Genomic DNA, 18,597 nt, shown 5'->3' on the forward strand with positions numbered 1-18,597 from the left:
ATGTGTGAGCATGCATCTCTTAGCCAAGATGGATTCTACCGAAGAGGCCTATGGGTAAGTGAGCATTAGTTGGCATCACTCCCCTTTTGAACTCCAAGAGCTTTTCTGTGCATGTGTAGTCGGGGAGGTCTCCTGACTTCAAGAATGAGGAATATGTGGTCTCTTATCTTCTATCTGGGCAGGGCCCTGCCTCCTCTCTCAATTGTCCTGTTATTCCCATCTTGTCTCAGAGTGTCGTCCACAAGAAACGAACTCAACTGTTTGCCCTGGGGACCCATCTGTCTCCTGCCTCATATGAACCTAATGTCCATTTCTCTTCCTTTAGGAGGGGCTGAGATTCCATTAAAGAATTGGGGCCTACCAGATCCCTTCTTGCCTCACTGAACACATTATTACCTCCCAAGGGCACTAAAAGAGAAACCCAAAGGGATTGGAGAGTGTGCATTTGCATCTCCTGCAGAGCAGTAGGGGAGGGGTGTGTGTGATGTTAGCGTGGGGTGAAAGGACAGGGGATGAATGGAGAATATAAGGGAGAATTGGGGGAAGAAGCAGGGCTCTCCTCTTCTCCCCTTCTCTCCTCTCTCCATTCATTCAATAATTTGGGGGAGGAACTAAAGATACAGAGAGTTGATTTATCCACCTCAATTCTTGGGGCATGCTTTAGTTCATACAAGGTCTCTCTTTCCTTTCATTTCACTTCTCTTCATTTCATTTTTCCTTCTCTTCCCTGACTCCACATATTTTCCTCCACATTATAGGTGTTTTAGATTGGGTTTTCTAGAAGCAGAGCTTGAGACCGAGATTCTTGTTCAGTGGTTTATTAAGAAGGAGCTCTCAAGAAATACTGGTTAGGTGAGCAGGATAGAGAAGCTGCTAAGGAAAGACCTACATCAAGTGATGTCTAGCTTCAGCCTGATCCCATGGGGAGCTATAGAGCATGAATGGCATCACAAAGTGTTGGTTTTCCCTTCCTTATTCTGCTCACCTTACCTTGAGGCAAGGGAGCAAGTCTGTAATCTGTGGGGTTGAGGGTTGCCATGAGGCAGCCCTTCTCAGCTGAGGGCAGTTCTCCAAAGGAATGGGGCAACTGTGTGACATTGGCAGTCAACACTCACAGCAGCTGGGGGGATGGGCACTCCACGTCCTTGTGGTGTGTGTCTATTTATTACGGTAAAATACTTAGTGTACATTCAAGAACCATTTATTGAACCCCTATTCTGTGTTTAGTGCTATACTAAGAACTAGGAGTTATAGTTGTGATGAAAACAGACAGTATCACTCCCCTAAGTTAGAGTTAAATGGAGGAAATAGATATTAAACAACTATTTACAGAAATAAATAGCCAGAATCCACACATAGTAAGTACTGGGAAGGAGAAGCTCAGGTGTGACAAGAGATCATAAGGACAGGTGTACTCTGGGGAGAACAGAACGGCCTTCTTGAATATATATGGACGTGACTTAGACATAAGTTGGCATTAACCAAGCAGAAAATGGGAAGGCAGGTGCTCCAGAAACAGTAAGAAGAGCATGAGGAAAGTCCTAAGGTAGAAAAGAATTCTGTGAGTTCAGGAAATGGCTGGGGCACAGTGAGCAAGGGAAGGGGGAGAAGGGGACACACAGCATAGGATGCTGGGCCTTGTAGGTCATGTTTAGGACTTAAGGTTATCACTGAAACTCAGTCAAAATCCATCAAAGTTTTCAGCAGGAAAGGGACCTGATCACTATGGTGGTTAAGTGGGGTAGGGTGACCAGTTTGGAGAAGGTGAGCTGAGAGGCTCATAGAAGTCCAGGGAGAGATGCCCACAGCCTGGACTAGACTAGAGTGGTGGCAGTGGGCATGAGGAGAAGCAGCAGATTTCAGAAGAAGTAGCCATGAGTCTTGCTGATGATTTGGGAGTGGGGAGTGAGGGAAAGGCAAGCCTGACAACCAACTCCCATGTGAATTGAGGTGCCATTTTCTGAGGGTGAGATGCTGGGTAGGCAGCTGGGAGGATGTGTTTAGAACTCAGGGGATTGTGCCGAGCTGGAAATTTAAGTCCAGTGGTCATCAGCATGTAAGTGATACTTGGAACCCTGGGAGAGAGTATAGCTAGGGGAGAAAAGAAAAGAGAGACCACAAGCAAGGCCCAGGCAAAGGAGGGAAAACAGCAAAGTTTCAGGAGAAACCAGAGAGATAGGAGTAACAAAATTGTGGCACCAATGAACTCACTGGAGAAGCTTCAGGGAGGAGGGTCAAGTCTGGGGAACTTTGTTGTGTCAAGTCAGACAAGCCTGCAAATGTGGCTACAGGGAGATGCTGTGGAACCCTGAGGTCTGCTGGCAGCTTCCTCTGTGCGAGGCTTGGCTCGGAGGTGAGGGAATGAAGTGATGAAGACAACTCATTTAAATAAATTTGGTTATTTGCGGAGAAATAGGGCAGCCTCTGGACTGGGAGTCAAAGAGGAAACTGTTTAAGATGAGGGAGATATTTGAGTGCTAGGAAGGAGCTGGTCTATGGGAGAGAAATCTAGAGTATAGGAGAGTGAGGCGTTAATTACTAGAGGAAAGTTTGCAGTGGTGGGAGCAGGTAGGAGGCAGTCTACAGTCTCCATTATTTGGCCAGTGTTGGGCCCATTCACAACAGTGTCCCATGCTAGGGGAGTGAAGAGCAGGGAAGAATGGGTGGGAGCATTTTAAATGGCATCCAGGCCTGAGTCTGGGGTAGCAGACCCCCTCACTCTCCCAACCCTCTGGATCCTCAGTCCTGTTCTTTGCTGCTGACCCTGGGCAAAAGGTTATCATCCCCAGCTAGTCCTTAGGACCCTACTTCCCATCCTTCACCCTCTCACCCTCCCCAGACACAGCTTCCTCATGCTGTTCTCAGGGTGACTTGTCCAAATAGCTACCCCCTAACTTCTCCATTTCCCCTGTCAAATGATTTCTCACGTCAGCTCTCTATAAAGAGACTTTATTTGAAAGGATTATTGAAGGGAAGAAAAGGTACTATTGAAAGGGAAAGGGAGTGGGGCAGAGGGAAAACACTCTGACCATAAAATCCGTGGGTTTCAATGGTTAGGCAAAGAGGGTTTTATCTTTTATAGGGAGAAGGATAGAAAGAACAGGGGTAGGGACATGGGATAAAGGGGAGTGACAACATCAGACGGTGTATCAGAGGATATTTTACGCTGAGGCCAGGATATTCTCAAGAGGGGCTGTATGCTGGTTCAAGTTGAGGGTAGGCAAAATTTCAGGGACCTGAGGGAAGGAGATGATCGTAAGCAAAGTTTGATTAACGAGCACTTTGTTCCTACTGATGATTGGGGGCAAGAAGTTCAGCCAATCACTTATGAGGCAAAGAATGGGAATCTGGAGGGCCTGTGTCTGGCCAAGGTGGGGGTAGCATCTGTGAGTCTTATCTAAGTCTTATGGGAAAGGGATGGTTGGGCTGTGTCTGAAAAAAATGCACAACCTAAAAGTTGAGAATTATATTTTATTTGGCAGATTTTCTGAGGACTAAACCCAGAAAACAGCTTCTCAGATCACTCTAAAGGACTACGCCAAAGAGGTAAAGGAAGAGCCAGGATATATAGAAGTTTTGCAACAAACACCAGGTAGAACATCAAAAGATTACTGTTAATTAAAGAAAACCAGACATCTCAAGTTAATGAATTTAGTGCTTTTCTATGTATGGAAAGATGCAAGAGTCTGGGTTCATTGAAATCATTCCTTTGATACGCATCTTCTTCGCTATCTAGGGCTAATATCCTGCTTCTCTCCATTCTGAATCCCCTCAAGGTGCAGGAGTAGCTGCAGTGGCTGAGGGACTGGCAGCAGGCAACCTCCTTGTCTCCATCCTGAGCTCCCTTAGAGCTCACTGTCAATAGTGGCTATAGTGGCTGATGGCTTGATGACCATTCTTCGCTGACATGGCAGGTAACATTTTTCATCCACAGTGCCTCCCCTTGGTAATAAGTTCAACAAATGTTTGGGAGGCTTTTTATGACAAATTTTGTCCCACAGCGCCAAGACGGCTCATTCCTAGATCAGGCAAGGATTCTGCTGATATGCCACTCAATGTGCTGATCTTTTTTGGATCAGGCCCTGTTGATAATCTAAAATTCTTTGGCTCTTCTATCTTACTAGTCTATTATGATCCAGGAAATGTTTTACCTTGTTGCTTCTTCCCATATCTAGATTTGCACTATTACAATTACTTTATGTGGAGTTTTTTATATATAATCAACAGTCTCAAGACTTTTAGCCATCACTAATTTTGCTGGAGTCCTGGTTACACATTGGGTAATGCAAAAGACAATCTTATAAACTAGACAGGATAAGTAATAAAGTCATAGTGCAGCAGAGAGAGACACAACGAATAAACAATTTGGAAACAAAGAGAACAAATTAAAACAATAATTAGTATAACTAGTTGTAATCTGGTTGCAGTAAACCATCAAGTCTGCAAGGAGTCAGCTGGAGAAGACAAATTCTGGAATGATCAGGTAGAGAGAAAAAGATACATGTTTTATCTTTGTTTACAAAGGTATACTTATCAACTTGTGTGGGTCACAGCATAAGAGGAAAGGTTTTTCTGGAAAACAAAGATTAAAAGTCAGTATATTTCAGGAATTCCCTGGTGGTGCAGTGGTTAAGAATCTGCCTGCGGGCTTCCTTGGTGGCGCAGTGGTTGAGAGTCCGCCTGCTAATGCAGGGGACACGGGTTCGTGCCCCGGTCCGGGAGGATCCCACATGCCACGGAGCGGCTGGGCCTGTGAGCCATGGCCACTGAGCCTGCGCGTCCGGAGCCTGTGCACCACAGCGGGAGAGGCCATGACAGTGAGAGGCCCGCGTACGGCAAAAAAAAAAAAAAAAAAAAAAAAAAAAAAAGAATCTGCCTGCCTTTGCAGGAGGCACGGGTTTGAGCCCTGGCCCGGGAAGATCCCACATGCTGTGGAGCAACTAAACCCATGCGCACAACTACTGAGCCCGAGTGCCACAACTACTGAAGCCTGCATACCTAGAGCCCATGATCTGCAACAAGAGAAGCCACCACAATGAGAAGCCAGTGCACCGCAACGAAGAGCAGCCCCCACTCGCTGCAACTAAAGAAAGCCCAAGTGCAGCAATGAAGACCCAACGTGGCCAAAAATGAATAAATAAACAAATAAATAATCTTATTTTAAAAAGTCAGTATATTTCAGAAAAAGTCATAAAATTATAAATCATATTTATCAGTTCATTCAGTACCATGTAATTAATTCCTGATGATCTGGATGAAATCGGGTTTTCCATTAGAGTTTTGTAAATTTTTTACCCAGTTTAGTGGTATGATCTAAAAGTTATCAGAACTTATATTTGTAAAAAAAAGTTCTTTTTATGAATTTTCTTTGATATCTTCATTTTATGAGTATCAGAGTAAAACAGTGACTGTGTATAAACAGCAAAAGACTACATGGTGAAAGATCTGGTCACAGTGAAATTGACAAGAAACTTGGATATTTCTTGGACATACATTTTAAGATAATAACTAGAATTGTGACTGATAACATTATCCCAGAGCATATCAGATTTTTAAGAATTCCATGTAAATTTTAGAATATCTGTATTAATGACATTTATCCATACAATATAACCAAAAGTTCATCTCCAATCATTTGACAATGCTTCTTAGGTAATTTAACATACAAAATAAACCAAATAATATTAATTTAATATTCCTCTCTGAGATGTCTCAGGGTTCCTTTGAAGCATCTCAGAGTTAGCTAGAGGTCAAAATAACTTGTTAGAATTTGATATTTGAGAAGTTTGTCAAAAATATCAAAAAGGTCTCAAAACACTTGATCAGATAGGATCATAGATCACTGTAGAACAATACTTATTCACTTAACCAAAGTGACAAAAGATTTAAGAAACAGAAAACCAAGTACAGATCACTGAAAGGCAAAAGAACTCACACAATCTGTTATCAAAAACAGTATTCCAAGAAAACTTTGCTCTCTTAATAGAGAGATAGGAACCAAGTCCAGTCTTGTACCAGCCTACTTTTAATAACAAAGCCCATTTACCTAATTAAATTTAGTCTAATTCCAGCCTGACTATGTACAAAACTTCTTTTACAGGGCTCCCTTTCTGCAAACCTTCCACAACTTTTTGTGTCCATATTAGTTTGTCCCTTATTTTTTTTATCCAGAAATAACCAGCTTTGGGACAGAATTATTCTTTCCCCTTAACAAAATATATTTCCATACCTTCTTTTGCTGAAAACACACATCCTACTTCTTTGTATATGGAAATGTTCCCCTTACTATCTTTAGTAGATTTAATTACATACTACAAATATTAACCCTTAAAAATCTTAATCTCTAGCAAAAACCAACAAGCAGCAAGTAATTGTAAACTGTTTGTCATACTAGCATTTTCTGATTGGAGTATCCCATAACCTCTGAAACATATAATTTCTTTCCTCAATGAGGTACAGTATACGTGTCTAATAAACCCAAATACCTTTAGTTTCCCTCTTGTAAGGAGACAAAAGTAGGTAAATTTAGACCTGTTTAGCAATTAAGTTTCCAGTATCTTATCTTATTTGAAGTGACCTAGATATTCAGTGAATTCCCATCAATTAGCAAAACTCTTTACCAAAATCTGGAGAAACTAGATTAGACAGACGTACCCAAAGCATAAGTATTCCTAAAGAGCTCACCTGAAAATTCTTATCTCATTTACCTTTATTTTATAACCTATGAAAATATTACCAAACCAAGCTAATTTTGTTGTTGTTATTGACAAACTCTGTAACAGAAATATCATGAACGTATTGACATTCAGGATACCTAGGTAAATAAAAGTAAAACACGTCTATATTGATTAAACCAATAAGCTTCAACTAGCTTAAGCTAGCATACCAGATGTTGATTTAATATTGTATTTCCTAGATCAGGTGAACCTGAAATTTATTCTGGCCGGGTTCTTTCATATTTAGAAATGTTTAGTTTGTAAGTGCTTACTTTTAAGTCAATTAAATAGAGCTCTTTTATACATTTAATTTTGATAATATTTTCCAGAGGTACAGACATCACATATAATGTACACACAGCCATATAAACAGACAAAACTAGAGATCTCATAGCTTCACTTTAAAAACTTTTTTATGGGGAATTCCCAGGTGGTCCAATGTTTAGGACTCTGCTCTTTCACTGCCTGGGGCCGGGGTTCAGTCCCTGGTTGGGGAACTAAGATCCCGCAAGCTATGTGACATGGCTAAAAAATAAATAAATGAATTTTAAAAATAAAAACTTAGTTATGAATCAGGTATTACAATTTAAACTTACTATTTTATAAATAACAGTTGGAATAAATTAAATTTGCTTGCTCAGATGACTAAGACTTTACTGTTTGTGGAAAAGACTTTTCTGATTTGTATTTGTCCTTGATAAACCCTTAAGGAGAATATGAATTAGATTTTGGTTGAGGGAGCCTTTCTACTGGTTTGAGTTTAAAATGCCACCTTTTCCCTTTTTTCCCATTGGTTTCAGGTTCTACCTGATTGAGCTAATTCGGTTCAGTCTCAGGTCACTGTGGGCTGTATTTACATTTCTGATTTGTAGAGATTTGCAAGACAAAGACAGTTGCTTTTAATTCCCCAGAGAGCTGGTCTGTCACGTAAATGATATTAAAAGATTGATTTGCCCAAATGTATTTTCTTTAAACCCCACATTTGTTTATTTATTTATTTTTGACTGTGTTGGGTCTTCGTTTCTGTGCGAGGGCTTTCTCTAGTTGTGGCAAGCGGGGGCCACTCTTCATCGCGGTGCTCGGGCCTCTCACTATCGCGGCCTCTCTTGTTGCGGAGCACAGGCTCCAGACGCGCAGGCTCAGTAGTTGTGGCTCACGGGCCTAGTTGCTCCACGGCATGTGGGATCTTCCCGGACCAGGGCTCGAACCCGTGTCCCCTGCATTAGCAGGCAGATTCTCAACCCCTGCACACCAGGGAAGCCCCAAATGTATTTTCTTTAATTTGTTTTTCTATATCAGTGAGAAGATTTCCAACTAAACTGAAATTTCAGAGCTCTGTGTTTTAGCACTTTAGGGTGGGTTTAATTTATCATGCCTTCAAAAACTTGTATAAGGCATTCAACAAAGGCTCTCTTTCTGAGTATACAAGTTAGACCCAGAGCAAAATCTCTATTTTTTTTTTTTTTTTTTTTTTTTTTTTTTGCTGTACGCGGGCCTCTCACTGTTGTGGCCCCTCCCATTGCAGAGCACAGGCTCCAGATGCGCAGGCTCAGCAGCCATGGCTCACGGGCCCAGGTGCTCCACGCCATGTGGGATCTTCCCGGACCGGGGCACGGAACCTGTGTCCCCTGCATCGTCAGGCGGACTCTCAACCACTGAGCCACCAGGGAAGCCCAAAATCTCTATTATTATTAGCCCCCGAATATTAGCTCTCGGCTTTACTTTATCTTATATGGGCTCAGGTAACCCTATTGGTTTTCTCTAGTATGTTTAATTAATATTTCCCTAGGGGAAGATTCATATGCCCTCTTTTATAATACCAAGCAGGGGAAGCATTCTCCAGTGAAACATGTCTATCCCACAATATAATCAAGCAAAAGTGATGTAACAATCTTGTCGTGGTCTGAACGCAGGTTGGAAAATAATTTCCAGACATAAGGCAGAATGTAAAGGAGATAGAACTTATTAGAGGGAAGGGTCACTGCCAGAACAGCAGGCCAACTTCCTTGTAGTCTGGGAGAGTTGAGCCTGAACATGTGCTATTGATCAGTTTTTGTAGGCGTTGCCCAGGTGGGCTCAGGAATTTCCTAACCTTGGCAACATGGTGGGGAGGGTGATTAAGAGTCCAGTAGGGGGTGTAACGCTGAAACTTTTTCAGGCAGGGACGTCCTTTGTCCTTGATGCACCATTGTCCTTGGAGCATCACCTATCTTATATAAAGCCCATTTAAATATACCAATTTTTATAAATTTTCATCTCAATTTTATCAACTTTTATACTTTTAACGTTAGTTTCCATTCAGATCCAATCAACAAGTGTTGGTCTTACAAGGAGTCCTAGAAGCCTTTCTTTTTATCCTGACCTTTTCATCTATTTTTGTATAAAAGTTTCTGGAGGGGTTGAGCCAAGGTACTCTGGCCCTTTTGTCAATCCTTTAACTTGATTAATTGGCCTAAATATCGCCCCAAGTAATTGTTGATCAGGTATCTCTGTAATTTTTTCCCAGCCTTTTAAATATATATATAACTGGGGTAAATAAAGAAGACTTGTTTGGAGCCCTTTATTGTTGGGGGTCAATAGGGGGGTCCCTTTGGCCCATCCAACCTTAGGTAGTATTGTATCAAACCTTTGATTTAATCCCATTAACATCTGTTTTATTTATCCCATTTTAAAATAACCATTTAAAGATTTCTTTATCCATTTGAAATAAGTCCCTTTAAAATTTCTACCTTGTTGGGAAAAAGTGTCTATACTTTCCCTTCAGTTTTTTTTCCTTATTTTCCTTTTAATCAACCTAATTAACATTAATTATTCTAATGTTTTTATTAGCATCTGTAAGATCTGCTGAGGAGAAGAGGAGAACACAAATAAGTCTTCCCAAACTGGTTTTTCTTGCTTGTTTTACACTAAGGGAGTTCTTAAGTTAACCATTTTATATATATATAAATTTAATATAATTTGATTAATTTTCCTCACAGGTACCAATAAAATAGCTGTTTATAACGAGAGGTCTATAGAAATTTACCAATTTAAAGTTTTTTCAGTTTGAAGGATCCATCATTTGGCTATTAATGAGATATATCTTAATAGTGATTCAAACCAATGAGACACAAGAGGGTTCCCCACAAGAGAGTGTTAAGGATGCTGCCTAAACAAGATCCGGAAAGTTTACTCCAAAAAATACTTTAAGAAAGTAAAGGTCTTTGTTGTACAGGCTGACACAATGAAGGTTAAGATGGCAAAAAGCCCCTGAGAGTTGGTACAGTCACACAAAAGACTACTCAGAATCCCAGTCTATTCAGTTGGCTGCCAAATGTATACCATATGTGTACCAGTTTCATGGCAGAGACCAAATTCTCAAAATACACACAGGCTCATGCACACACACACACAACTCCGAAGATCAGGTAGAACATTTACATGTCAAAGACACAGGAAGAGAAATGCAAGTTCCCCCTAGAAGGGCTTTGTTTCTCTAAGGTCAGAATTCTGAAAAGATGTTTTATCAAGACAGTTTTTTCTAACTTAGCTGTGTACACTATAAAATAGCCCCATTTTAGTCATTTTCAGGGCAAAATTTTCTTTAGTTCCCAATTAAGCAAGTACTTGTAAGTGTAAGTTTTGTATGTACATAAACCTTTCCAGGGTATTGGAGGCTGGCAATATGTTGTCCCTTTTTCTTTTGTTTTGAAAGCCTTGCTCCCCATTCTGAGGTTGGTTTGTTGAAATAAAATCAAAATCACTTGTGAGAATAATGTGATGCGCCAATGTGCTGCTTGTGAGCTTAACTGCTCTACATTTTACCCCAGAGTCATTTCAGCTCCTCTATGTGTCTTGGGTTCTTCCTCTGTTATTATAAGACCACCATGGGTGCTCAGATCATGGAATGGCCAGTTCTTATTCATGTCCCTGGCAGAGCAAGCTTTAATTAGAATGAATGGGTTTCCCTATAGGGACTGCAGCATGGTATGAGGACTTGCTTCCACCACTTTTGCGAGTTTCTCAATTACCTGAGGAAGCAATTGCTGGCTGAGAGGAGATGTCCCCTTCTTCAGAGCTGAAAGCTCTCAGTTTTATTTCAACAAACTCTATTAAGGTAGCCAATTCAAGGAAAAATGATGGGTCAGTCTTCCCCCTAATTACCCAGTCCAACCTATTCAGTGTTCTTTTAAATGACCAAAGTCTTCCCAGTCTTTCACCTGAGGATAAAACCACCATGTTTAAACTGAGCAAAATCTTTCTCAGTGTCTTTCACAGAGGATAGCCCAGGTACTTCTTCTTGAAACTAAATTTCAAGGACAACCTACTCCTCCAGAGAGGAGTTTAACACGACTGAATAAAATTTAGGATTATCAACCAATAATGGGAGATCCATGAACCAGGATAGACTCACCCAAATATGCCTGGACTCTCCGAGGAGGTAGACAGGACCAAGAGACTTCTGCTTGTACCAGGCTCCAGATCCTCGTAGAGTTCAGGCAAAGGAGGGAGATCTGCTCTGGGTCCCTTTGTGGTTGCGAAAATTGTTGACTGAAAAAAATACACAACCTAAAAGTTGAGAATTATGTTGTATAAGGAGGATTTTCTGAGAACTAAAGCTTGGAAAACAGTCTCTCAGATCACTCTGAGGGACTGGGCTGAAGACGTAAGGGAAGAGCCAGGATATACAGGAGTTTTGCAACAAAAACCAGGTAGTCAGGATATCAAAAGATTACTGTTAAGTAAAGAAAACCAGACATCTCAAGTTAATGAATTTAGTGCTTTTCTATGCTGGGAAGATATGAGTCTGGGCTCATTGAAATCATTCCTTTAATATGCACCTTAGCTATCTAGGGCCAATATCCTGTTCTCTCCATCCTGAATACCCTCAGGGTGCACAGTTGAAGGTGGCTGCAGTGGCTGAGGGATTGGCAGCAGGCAACCTCTTTGTCTCCATCCTGAATTTCCTTAGAGCTCACTGTCAGTAGTGGCTGTAGTGGCTGATGTCTTGATGAACACAGTATCCTTTGTTTGCGGATATGGCAGGTAACATTTCTCATCTACTGCTGCACCCCACAGGCCAGCAAGCTCTATAGTTTCCCAGCCTCAAGACCTAAGAAAGAGCCCACAGTCAGCAACAGAGACATCAGTGGTTTATTAGATAGGGGATCTTACATGTCCAAAGCAAGATCCCGAGCAACAGCCTACTGTATATGGCAGATGGCAGGCAGGACATGGCCACAGCCCTTGCTATGGGAGTGGGTGTATTACCAATTATAGGGGGAATTGATTTCAGGTTGGCTCTTTGGTTACCAGGAAAAACAGCAGAAGGGCACGTTCCTCAGAGCCTCTTTGATAAACTTGCAGGGTAGAGCCATTCTGATCTAAAGATTAGAACAATCACTAGGTAGGGTGGGATGAGAGAGTATGGGGGTTAGGGGGTGGGGGGCTGGGTTGTGGGGAACAAGCATATATACAGTTACTGATTAGACTCTATGGCTAAGAGGGAAGGTCAGTCAGGTGAGTAGGGTGTAGGTCAAGCAGGGGCTGGTCAAGGAGGGGTGTAGAGAGAGCAAGAGAACTGCCATCTTGCATGGTTTCCAGGAAAACAAAAGTGTGAGAGGATTTCTTAACCATTGTCGTTTTCTAGGAGCTCAGGTAAAGTTCAACATTGTTCTTCCTTATCCCTGCCCGCCCCATTCACAGTTCCCATTGCTTAGAGCAGCAGATTTGTGCTGGATGTTAAGAAATCTGTCCCTTCATTAATAGCCTCTCAGGGGTGTGAGGCTGCTTAGACCTTTTTACATTATGTGAGGAGAATTGACATCTCCTGGGGGTTTGTTTGAAAGGTCCAGCTTCCAGGCTCAACTGTGAGCCACTAGTGGGGATGGAAGCGTAGGCCTTCAACCTCAGCAGCTTCACTTCTGCAGGCTTCTGCTGCCCTCAGCTCTGTGCCTCTGAGGGTGAGGAGTTGGTTGCCCAGGTAACTTGGCCCTCAGGTGATCAATTCACCCCAGCATGGCTGCAGGTGCTTGACCATCTTCCCCTTTCCATCCTCCTACTTAACTGTACTTAGTTGCTAAGTCAGTGTTTAGTAGGGCTGGGTTGGTGTTTAAGGTGAGGGTTTTGGCCATTTTGGTGAGTTACTCAGTTCTCCTGGGTCTCTCCCATGTAAAATGTTGTTAAACTTTTGTTTGATTTTCTCCTGTTAATCTGTCCCATGTCAGCTTAATTCTTAGACCAGCCAGAAGAACCTAGAAGGGTAGAGGAAAATTTTTTCTTCCCTGACAGGATAAATGTACCTCCCAGGTAATTCTAATGGGCACCCAGGGGTGAGACCCAATGCTCTCAGTGTTCACTGAGAACAGTGCTTCTCAAGCTGCAGTGTGCCTAGAGGATCTCATCCAAATGCAGATTCTCATCAGCAGGCCTGGGGTGGGGCTTGGCATTTCTATCAGGTTCCCAGAGGGTACCAGTGCTGTGGTTTTGGGAATCACACTTAAAAGTAGTGAAGTCTAGAACAGAACAATGGCTCCACAGCAGAATCCCAGGGGAGCTTTAAAAGTTACCAATGGCTAGGCCCCATCCCTCATTCTGAAGTAATTGTGTGGAGCGAGGCTCAGGCACTAGGAATTTTAAATGCTCCTTTAGGTGATTCCAATGTGCAGCCAGGGTTGAGAACTGCTGACTTAAAATGATGGGATGCAGTGCTTTTAATAGTGTTGATATCATTCCATGCCTTACCTCCCTTGCTGCTGTCTTTTTGCTCCAAACTGAGCCTTCGAAATGCCCCATTCGAGGTTCCAGGATAATCTATGGAAGCCAGAAGTCCCTAAACCACCTTTGTGCATCCCTTATTCCTCCTTCTTCCCAGAAGTGTTCATCAGTGAGTCCTCCTCATTAGTCTGGACAGGGACAAGTATTAAAGCACTCCCTGAGATAAAGTTTTTGAGAATGATGTGCCGTCCTGATAGAGGTTTGAGTGGTGGATAGGTGCAGAGTCGAAGTCTTCTGTCATCCTACCATCTCCACTGTGGGCTGCAGCACATTTGGGGGCTTGCTTCTCACTTTCTCCCCTCCGCCCAACTCAGAGCAGGGGCCTGTATAGCTCTACCTGACCTCCTCTTGGTCCAGGAGTCCTATCCATGGCATCTGGACCCACTTCAGTGATGCTGACTGGCACTGGCCCAGTGCCACATGCTGCTCAGCTGGATACTCCCTGGGGTGGTGGGGTCCACCTCCCTGCTGGTCTAACCTTGAATCACACTTTTGTAGTCATTTAGCCTCTGACCTGGTCAACAATTCCAGAGCCAATATAGCCTATCAGATGGGTAACCCTACCCTCAGGCCTCAGATTCTCCCCTATCCCTCTCACTGCATAAGGAATCCAACCAAATTTTGAGATAGGATTACCAACTCTGCTTTACCACTAGCCCCTGCTTCCCAATCCTTGTCACCTCTCCCAGAGTCTCCAATTATTTCTAGGACTGTCTTAACACATAAAAGCTACTCAAAGCAAAATTTGTTGGAAATCAATTTTATTCATTAAAGTATACAATTAGGGCACTTCTAGTGATGGAGGAAAATCAAACAACAATGGGATACATTGCACTGAAAAGGGGGTTTTCTCTGCTGAAGCCATTATTGGAATGAGTGCCATTAATTTTATAAAAAAAGGTATCATATGCAGAAAGGCTCTAACCACCACTTTAGGTGATTTGGAGCCTTTACTGGTTATGAAGTGTGGAAACTGAGGATGGAGAGGCCTGTTGCAGTGTGCCCATTCCCAGACCTGGAATGGGAGAGATCTTTGAAGCTGCACTTGTCAGGTGGCTTTGATCCTCCCAGTCCTAGAGATAAAGACAAGATGAGGGAGATATTAATATTATTATTTATACTTATGTAACTTACATTTGGGGACTCTTTTGTAAATTGCTTAAGGCACTACTGATTTATATGTAATTTCACTTCTCGTAGCATCACTTCTGGGTGGAGGATAAAGGCTTTAGGTAGTTCCAAGAGTGCTCATTAAGCCAAGTCTAATGGGAACAAATGTTCCCTTTACAGTTTGGCTTTTATGGGAAATTACATCTTTAGTAGAAACTTGTGTGCTTTAGTGACCTAGGATGGTGGTTTTTGAAAGATTTCCCTGTTGAAAACACATATGGAGAATGTATTGGAGTGAGTCACAGGCAGCTTGGAAAAGTGGTGGCCTGGATTATGGTTTTGACAGAGGGTCTCCACTAGGAAAAAAGGTGATTCAAATATAAAATATATCATCATTATTATTTTTTTAATAAGTTTATTTATTTATTTTTGGCTGCTTTGGGTCTTCGTTGCAGTGCACGGGCTTCTCATTGCAGTGGCTTCTCTTGCTGTGGAGCACGGGCTCTAGGCACACGGGCTTCAGTAGTTGTGGCACGTGGGCTCTAGAGCTCAGGCTCAGTAGTTGTGGTGCACGGGCTTAGTTGCTCCGTGGCCTGTGGGATCTTCCCGGACCAGTGCTCGAACCCGTGTCCCCTGCATTGGCAGGCGGACACTCAACCACTGTGCCACCAGGGAAGCCTTGATGTCTTTTTTTTAAAGAAAAAAAGAAACAAAACACTTTTTATTTTTGAAATACCTACAAATTCACTAGAAGTTTCAAAGAAATTTACACAGAGATTCCAAGTGGCCTTTACCCAGCTTCCTCCAAAAATAACAGAGTTATAGTACAATATCAAAACCAGAAAATTGACAGTGGCACAAAACACAGAATGTATTCAGATTTCACCAGTTATATATGCACTCCTTAGAACGTGTTTGTGTATAGCTCTAAGTAATTTGATCACATGTGTAACCTCAAGATACTCAACTTACACCATCACTTCAACACTCCCTCATGATAATTCTTTATAGCGCCACCCACACATACCCTAATTCCCATCTCTAACCCTTGGCTACCACTACTCTCTTCTCCATTTCTATAATTATGCCATATATATATGATATTGGCTTTCTTCATTCAGCATAATTTTCCTTAGTATTCATCCAAATTTTTGTGTATATCAGTAATTAATTCCTTTTTATTGCTGAGTCATATTCCATGGTATGAATGTGTCAAAGTTTTTTAACCATTCACCCTTTGAAGGACATCTGAGTAGTTTCTGGTTTGGACAATAAATACAAATAAAACTGCTACAAATATTTGTGTGCAAGTTTCTGTGTGAAAATACATTTTTGTTTCTTTGGGATGATATATGCCTAAGACACAATTGCTAATCATAAGGTAATCCCATTTTTCAGTATTTATTTATTTATTTATTTTTTCGGCTGCACCACATGGCTTGCAGGAATCTCAGTTCCCTGACCAGTGATTGAACCCGGGCCACAGCAGTGAAAGCCTGGGGTTCTAACCACTAGGTGACCAGGGAACTCCCCTGTTTTTCAGTTTTAAGAGGAAATTCCAAATTATTTTCTAGGTTGACTGCACCATTTAACAGCCTCACCAACAGTGTATGAGTGATTCAGTTTCTCTGCATCCTCACTAATATTTAGTATCACTGTTTTTTATTTTAGCCATTCTGATAGGTATATAGTGATACCTCACTGTGGTTTTAATTTGCATTTCTCTAATGCCATATGATGCTGAATATTGTTTCATATACTTACTTGCAACAGAATCTCCTTCTGTAAAGTGTTAATGTCTTTTGCCCATTTTCTAATTTGATTGTTTGCTTTTTTATTGTTGATTTTTGAGAATTCTTTATATATTCTATATACTAGCTCTTTGTCAGATATGTAGTTTGTAAATATTTTTCTCTCTTTTCATCTGCTGCACAGGGAGTTTTACAGAACAAAATTTTAAATTTTTTATAAGATCTAATGTATCAATTTTTGCTTTATGGATTTCCTTTTAAGGTTTGTGCTTTTGGTGTCAAGCCCAAGGACTTGACTTTTGGCCTAGTCCCAAGTCCCAAAGATTTTCTCCTGCTCTTTTCTAGAAAAAATATATAAATGGAGGTTTATTTTTTTGCCAATAGATTTTCAATTCCTTCAGCACCATTTATTGAAAATGAATACATTGGATTCCTTTTGCTACTTTGCTAAAAATTAGGCATATTTATGTAGATTTATTTCTGTGTTGTCCACTATTTTCCATTGATCTATGTATCTACCACTCCACCAATCCCACAGTCTTAATTACTATAGCTTCTTTCTCAAAATTATTTTGTGTATTAAAAAAAAAAAAAGCAGCGCTTTGAGGAAGATGCGGTCACCACTGCAGTGGAGCCCGGGGACTCCCGCTTCTGCACCTGACTCACCACTGTTTGCTCTCACCCAGGAGCAAGTCAGTCAGAAAGCTGCACCGCAGTCATAGCCTAGCGGAAAGACTTCCCTGGAGCCAGAGGTAGCGATTCACCGGATTAGAATCACCCTCACCAGCTGCAACACGAAGTCTTTGGAGAAGGTATGTGATGACCTAATCAGAGGCGAGAAGGAAAAGAATCTCAGAGTGAAAGGACTGTTTTGTACGCCTACCAAGACTCTGAAAATAACTACCAGGAAAACTCCTTGTCATGAAGGTTCCAAATGAGGAGCCACAAGTGACTCACTGACCTGCACAGTCCTTCTGAGATTAAGCGGATCATTTCCATCAGTATTGAGCCAGGAGTCAAGGTTGAAGTCACCATTGCCGATGCTTAAATCAACATTTTTAATAAATTGATAATCAGTTGTTAAAAAAAGAAAGCAAAATAAGCCCAAAACAAACAATAAGAAGAAAAAATAAAAAGCAGAAATAGATTGGAAAAAAGAAAACAATAGAGAAAATAAGTGAAATAAAAAGCTGGCTCTTTGCATACAAATGGCCACAGGCACATGAAAATTTGCCCAACAGTGTTAATTATTAGAGACATGCAGTCAAAACTGCAATGAGGTATCACCTTACACTGGTCAGAATGGCCATCACCAAAAGACTACAAACTATAAATGTTGGAAAGGATGTGGACAAAAGGGAACTATCCTACACTGTTGGTGGGACTGTTAAGTTTGTACAGCCACTATGGAAAACAGTATGGAGGTTCCTCAAATAACTAAAAATAGAGTTGCCATATGATCCAGCAATCCCACTCCTGGACATATATCCAGACAAAACTATAATTCAAAAAGTTACATGCACCCCTATGTTCATAGCACCACTATTCACAGTAGTATTCACAGGGAAACAACCTAAATGTCTATTGACAGATGAATGGATAAAGAAGATGTGGTACCTGTGTACAATGGATTACTACTCAGCCATAAAAAAGAGTGAAATAATACCATTTGCAGCAAGATGGATGGAAGTAGTGATTATCGTACTAAGTGAAGTAAGCCAAAAAGAGAAAAACAAGTACCATATGATATCACTTATATGTGGAATCTAAAATGTGACATAAATGAACTTTTTTGTGTGTGTGTGGTACACGGGCCTCTCACTGTTGTGGCCTCTCCCGTTGCGGAGCACAAGCTCCAGACGCACAGGCTCAGCGGCCATGGCTCACGGGCCCAGCTGCTCCACAGCATGTGGGATCTTCCTGGACCAGGGCACGAACCCATGTCCCCTGCATCGGCAGGTGGACTCTCAACCACTGCGCCACCAGCGAAGCCCTAAATGAGCTTTTATGAAACAGAAACGTACTCACAGACATAGAGAACAGAGTTGTGGTTGTAAAGAGGAAGGGGGGTGATGGCAAAGGGATGGAGTGGGAGTTTGGGGTTAGCAGATGCAAACTATTATATATAAAAAGGATAAACGAACAAGGTCCTACTGTATAGGACAGGAAACTATATTCAATATTCTGTGATAAACCATAATGGAAAAGAATATTTTAAAAAAAGAATGTAAAGAACTGATTCTTTGAAAAAATAAATCACAAAT

At 41.5% G+C, this 18,597-nt stretch overlaps 1 protein-coding gene across 1 annotated transcript; it reads left to right on the plus strand.

Annotated features, from left to right (window-relative positions):
* Positions 1-28: 28 nt before the first annotated feature.
* On the plus strand, positions 29-17,381 carry LOC309832738 (small ribosomal subunit protein uS10-like; the record flags this gene model as incomplete). Its single annotated transcript, XM_082670715.1, is given in 4 exon segments — positions 29-54; positions 17,061-17,256; positions 17,259-17,282; positions 17,286-17,381. Coding segments are annotated over 4 exon segments (342 nt in total).
* Positions 17,382-18,597: the final 1,216 nt, after the last annotated feature.

The sequence above is a fragment of the Grampus griseus genome (assembly GCF_964374135.1).
Source record: "Grampus griseus genome assembly, chromosome: 14".
Taxonomy (NCBI): Eukaryota; Metazoa; Chordata; class Mammalia; order Artiodactyla; family Delphinidae; genus Grampus; species Grampus griseus.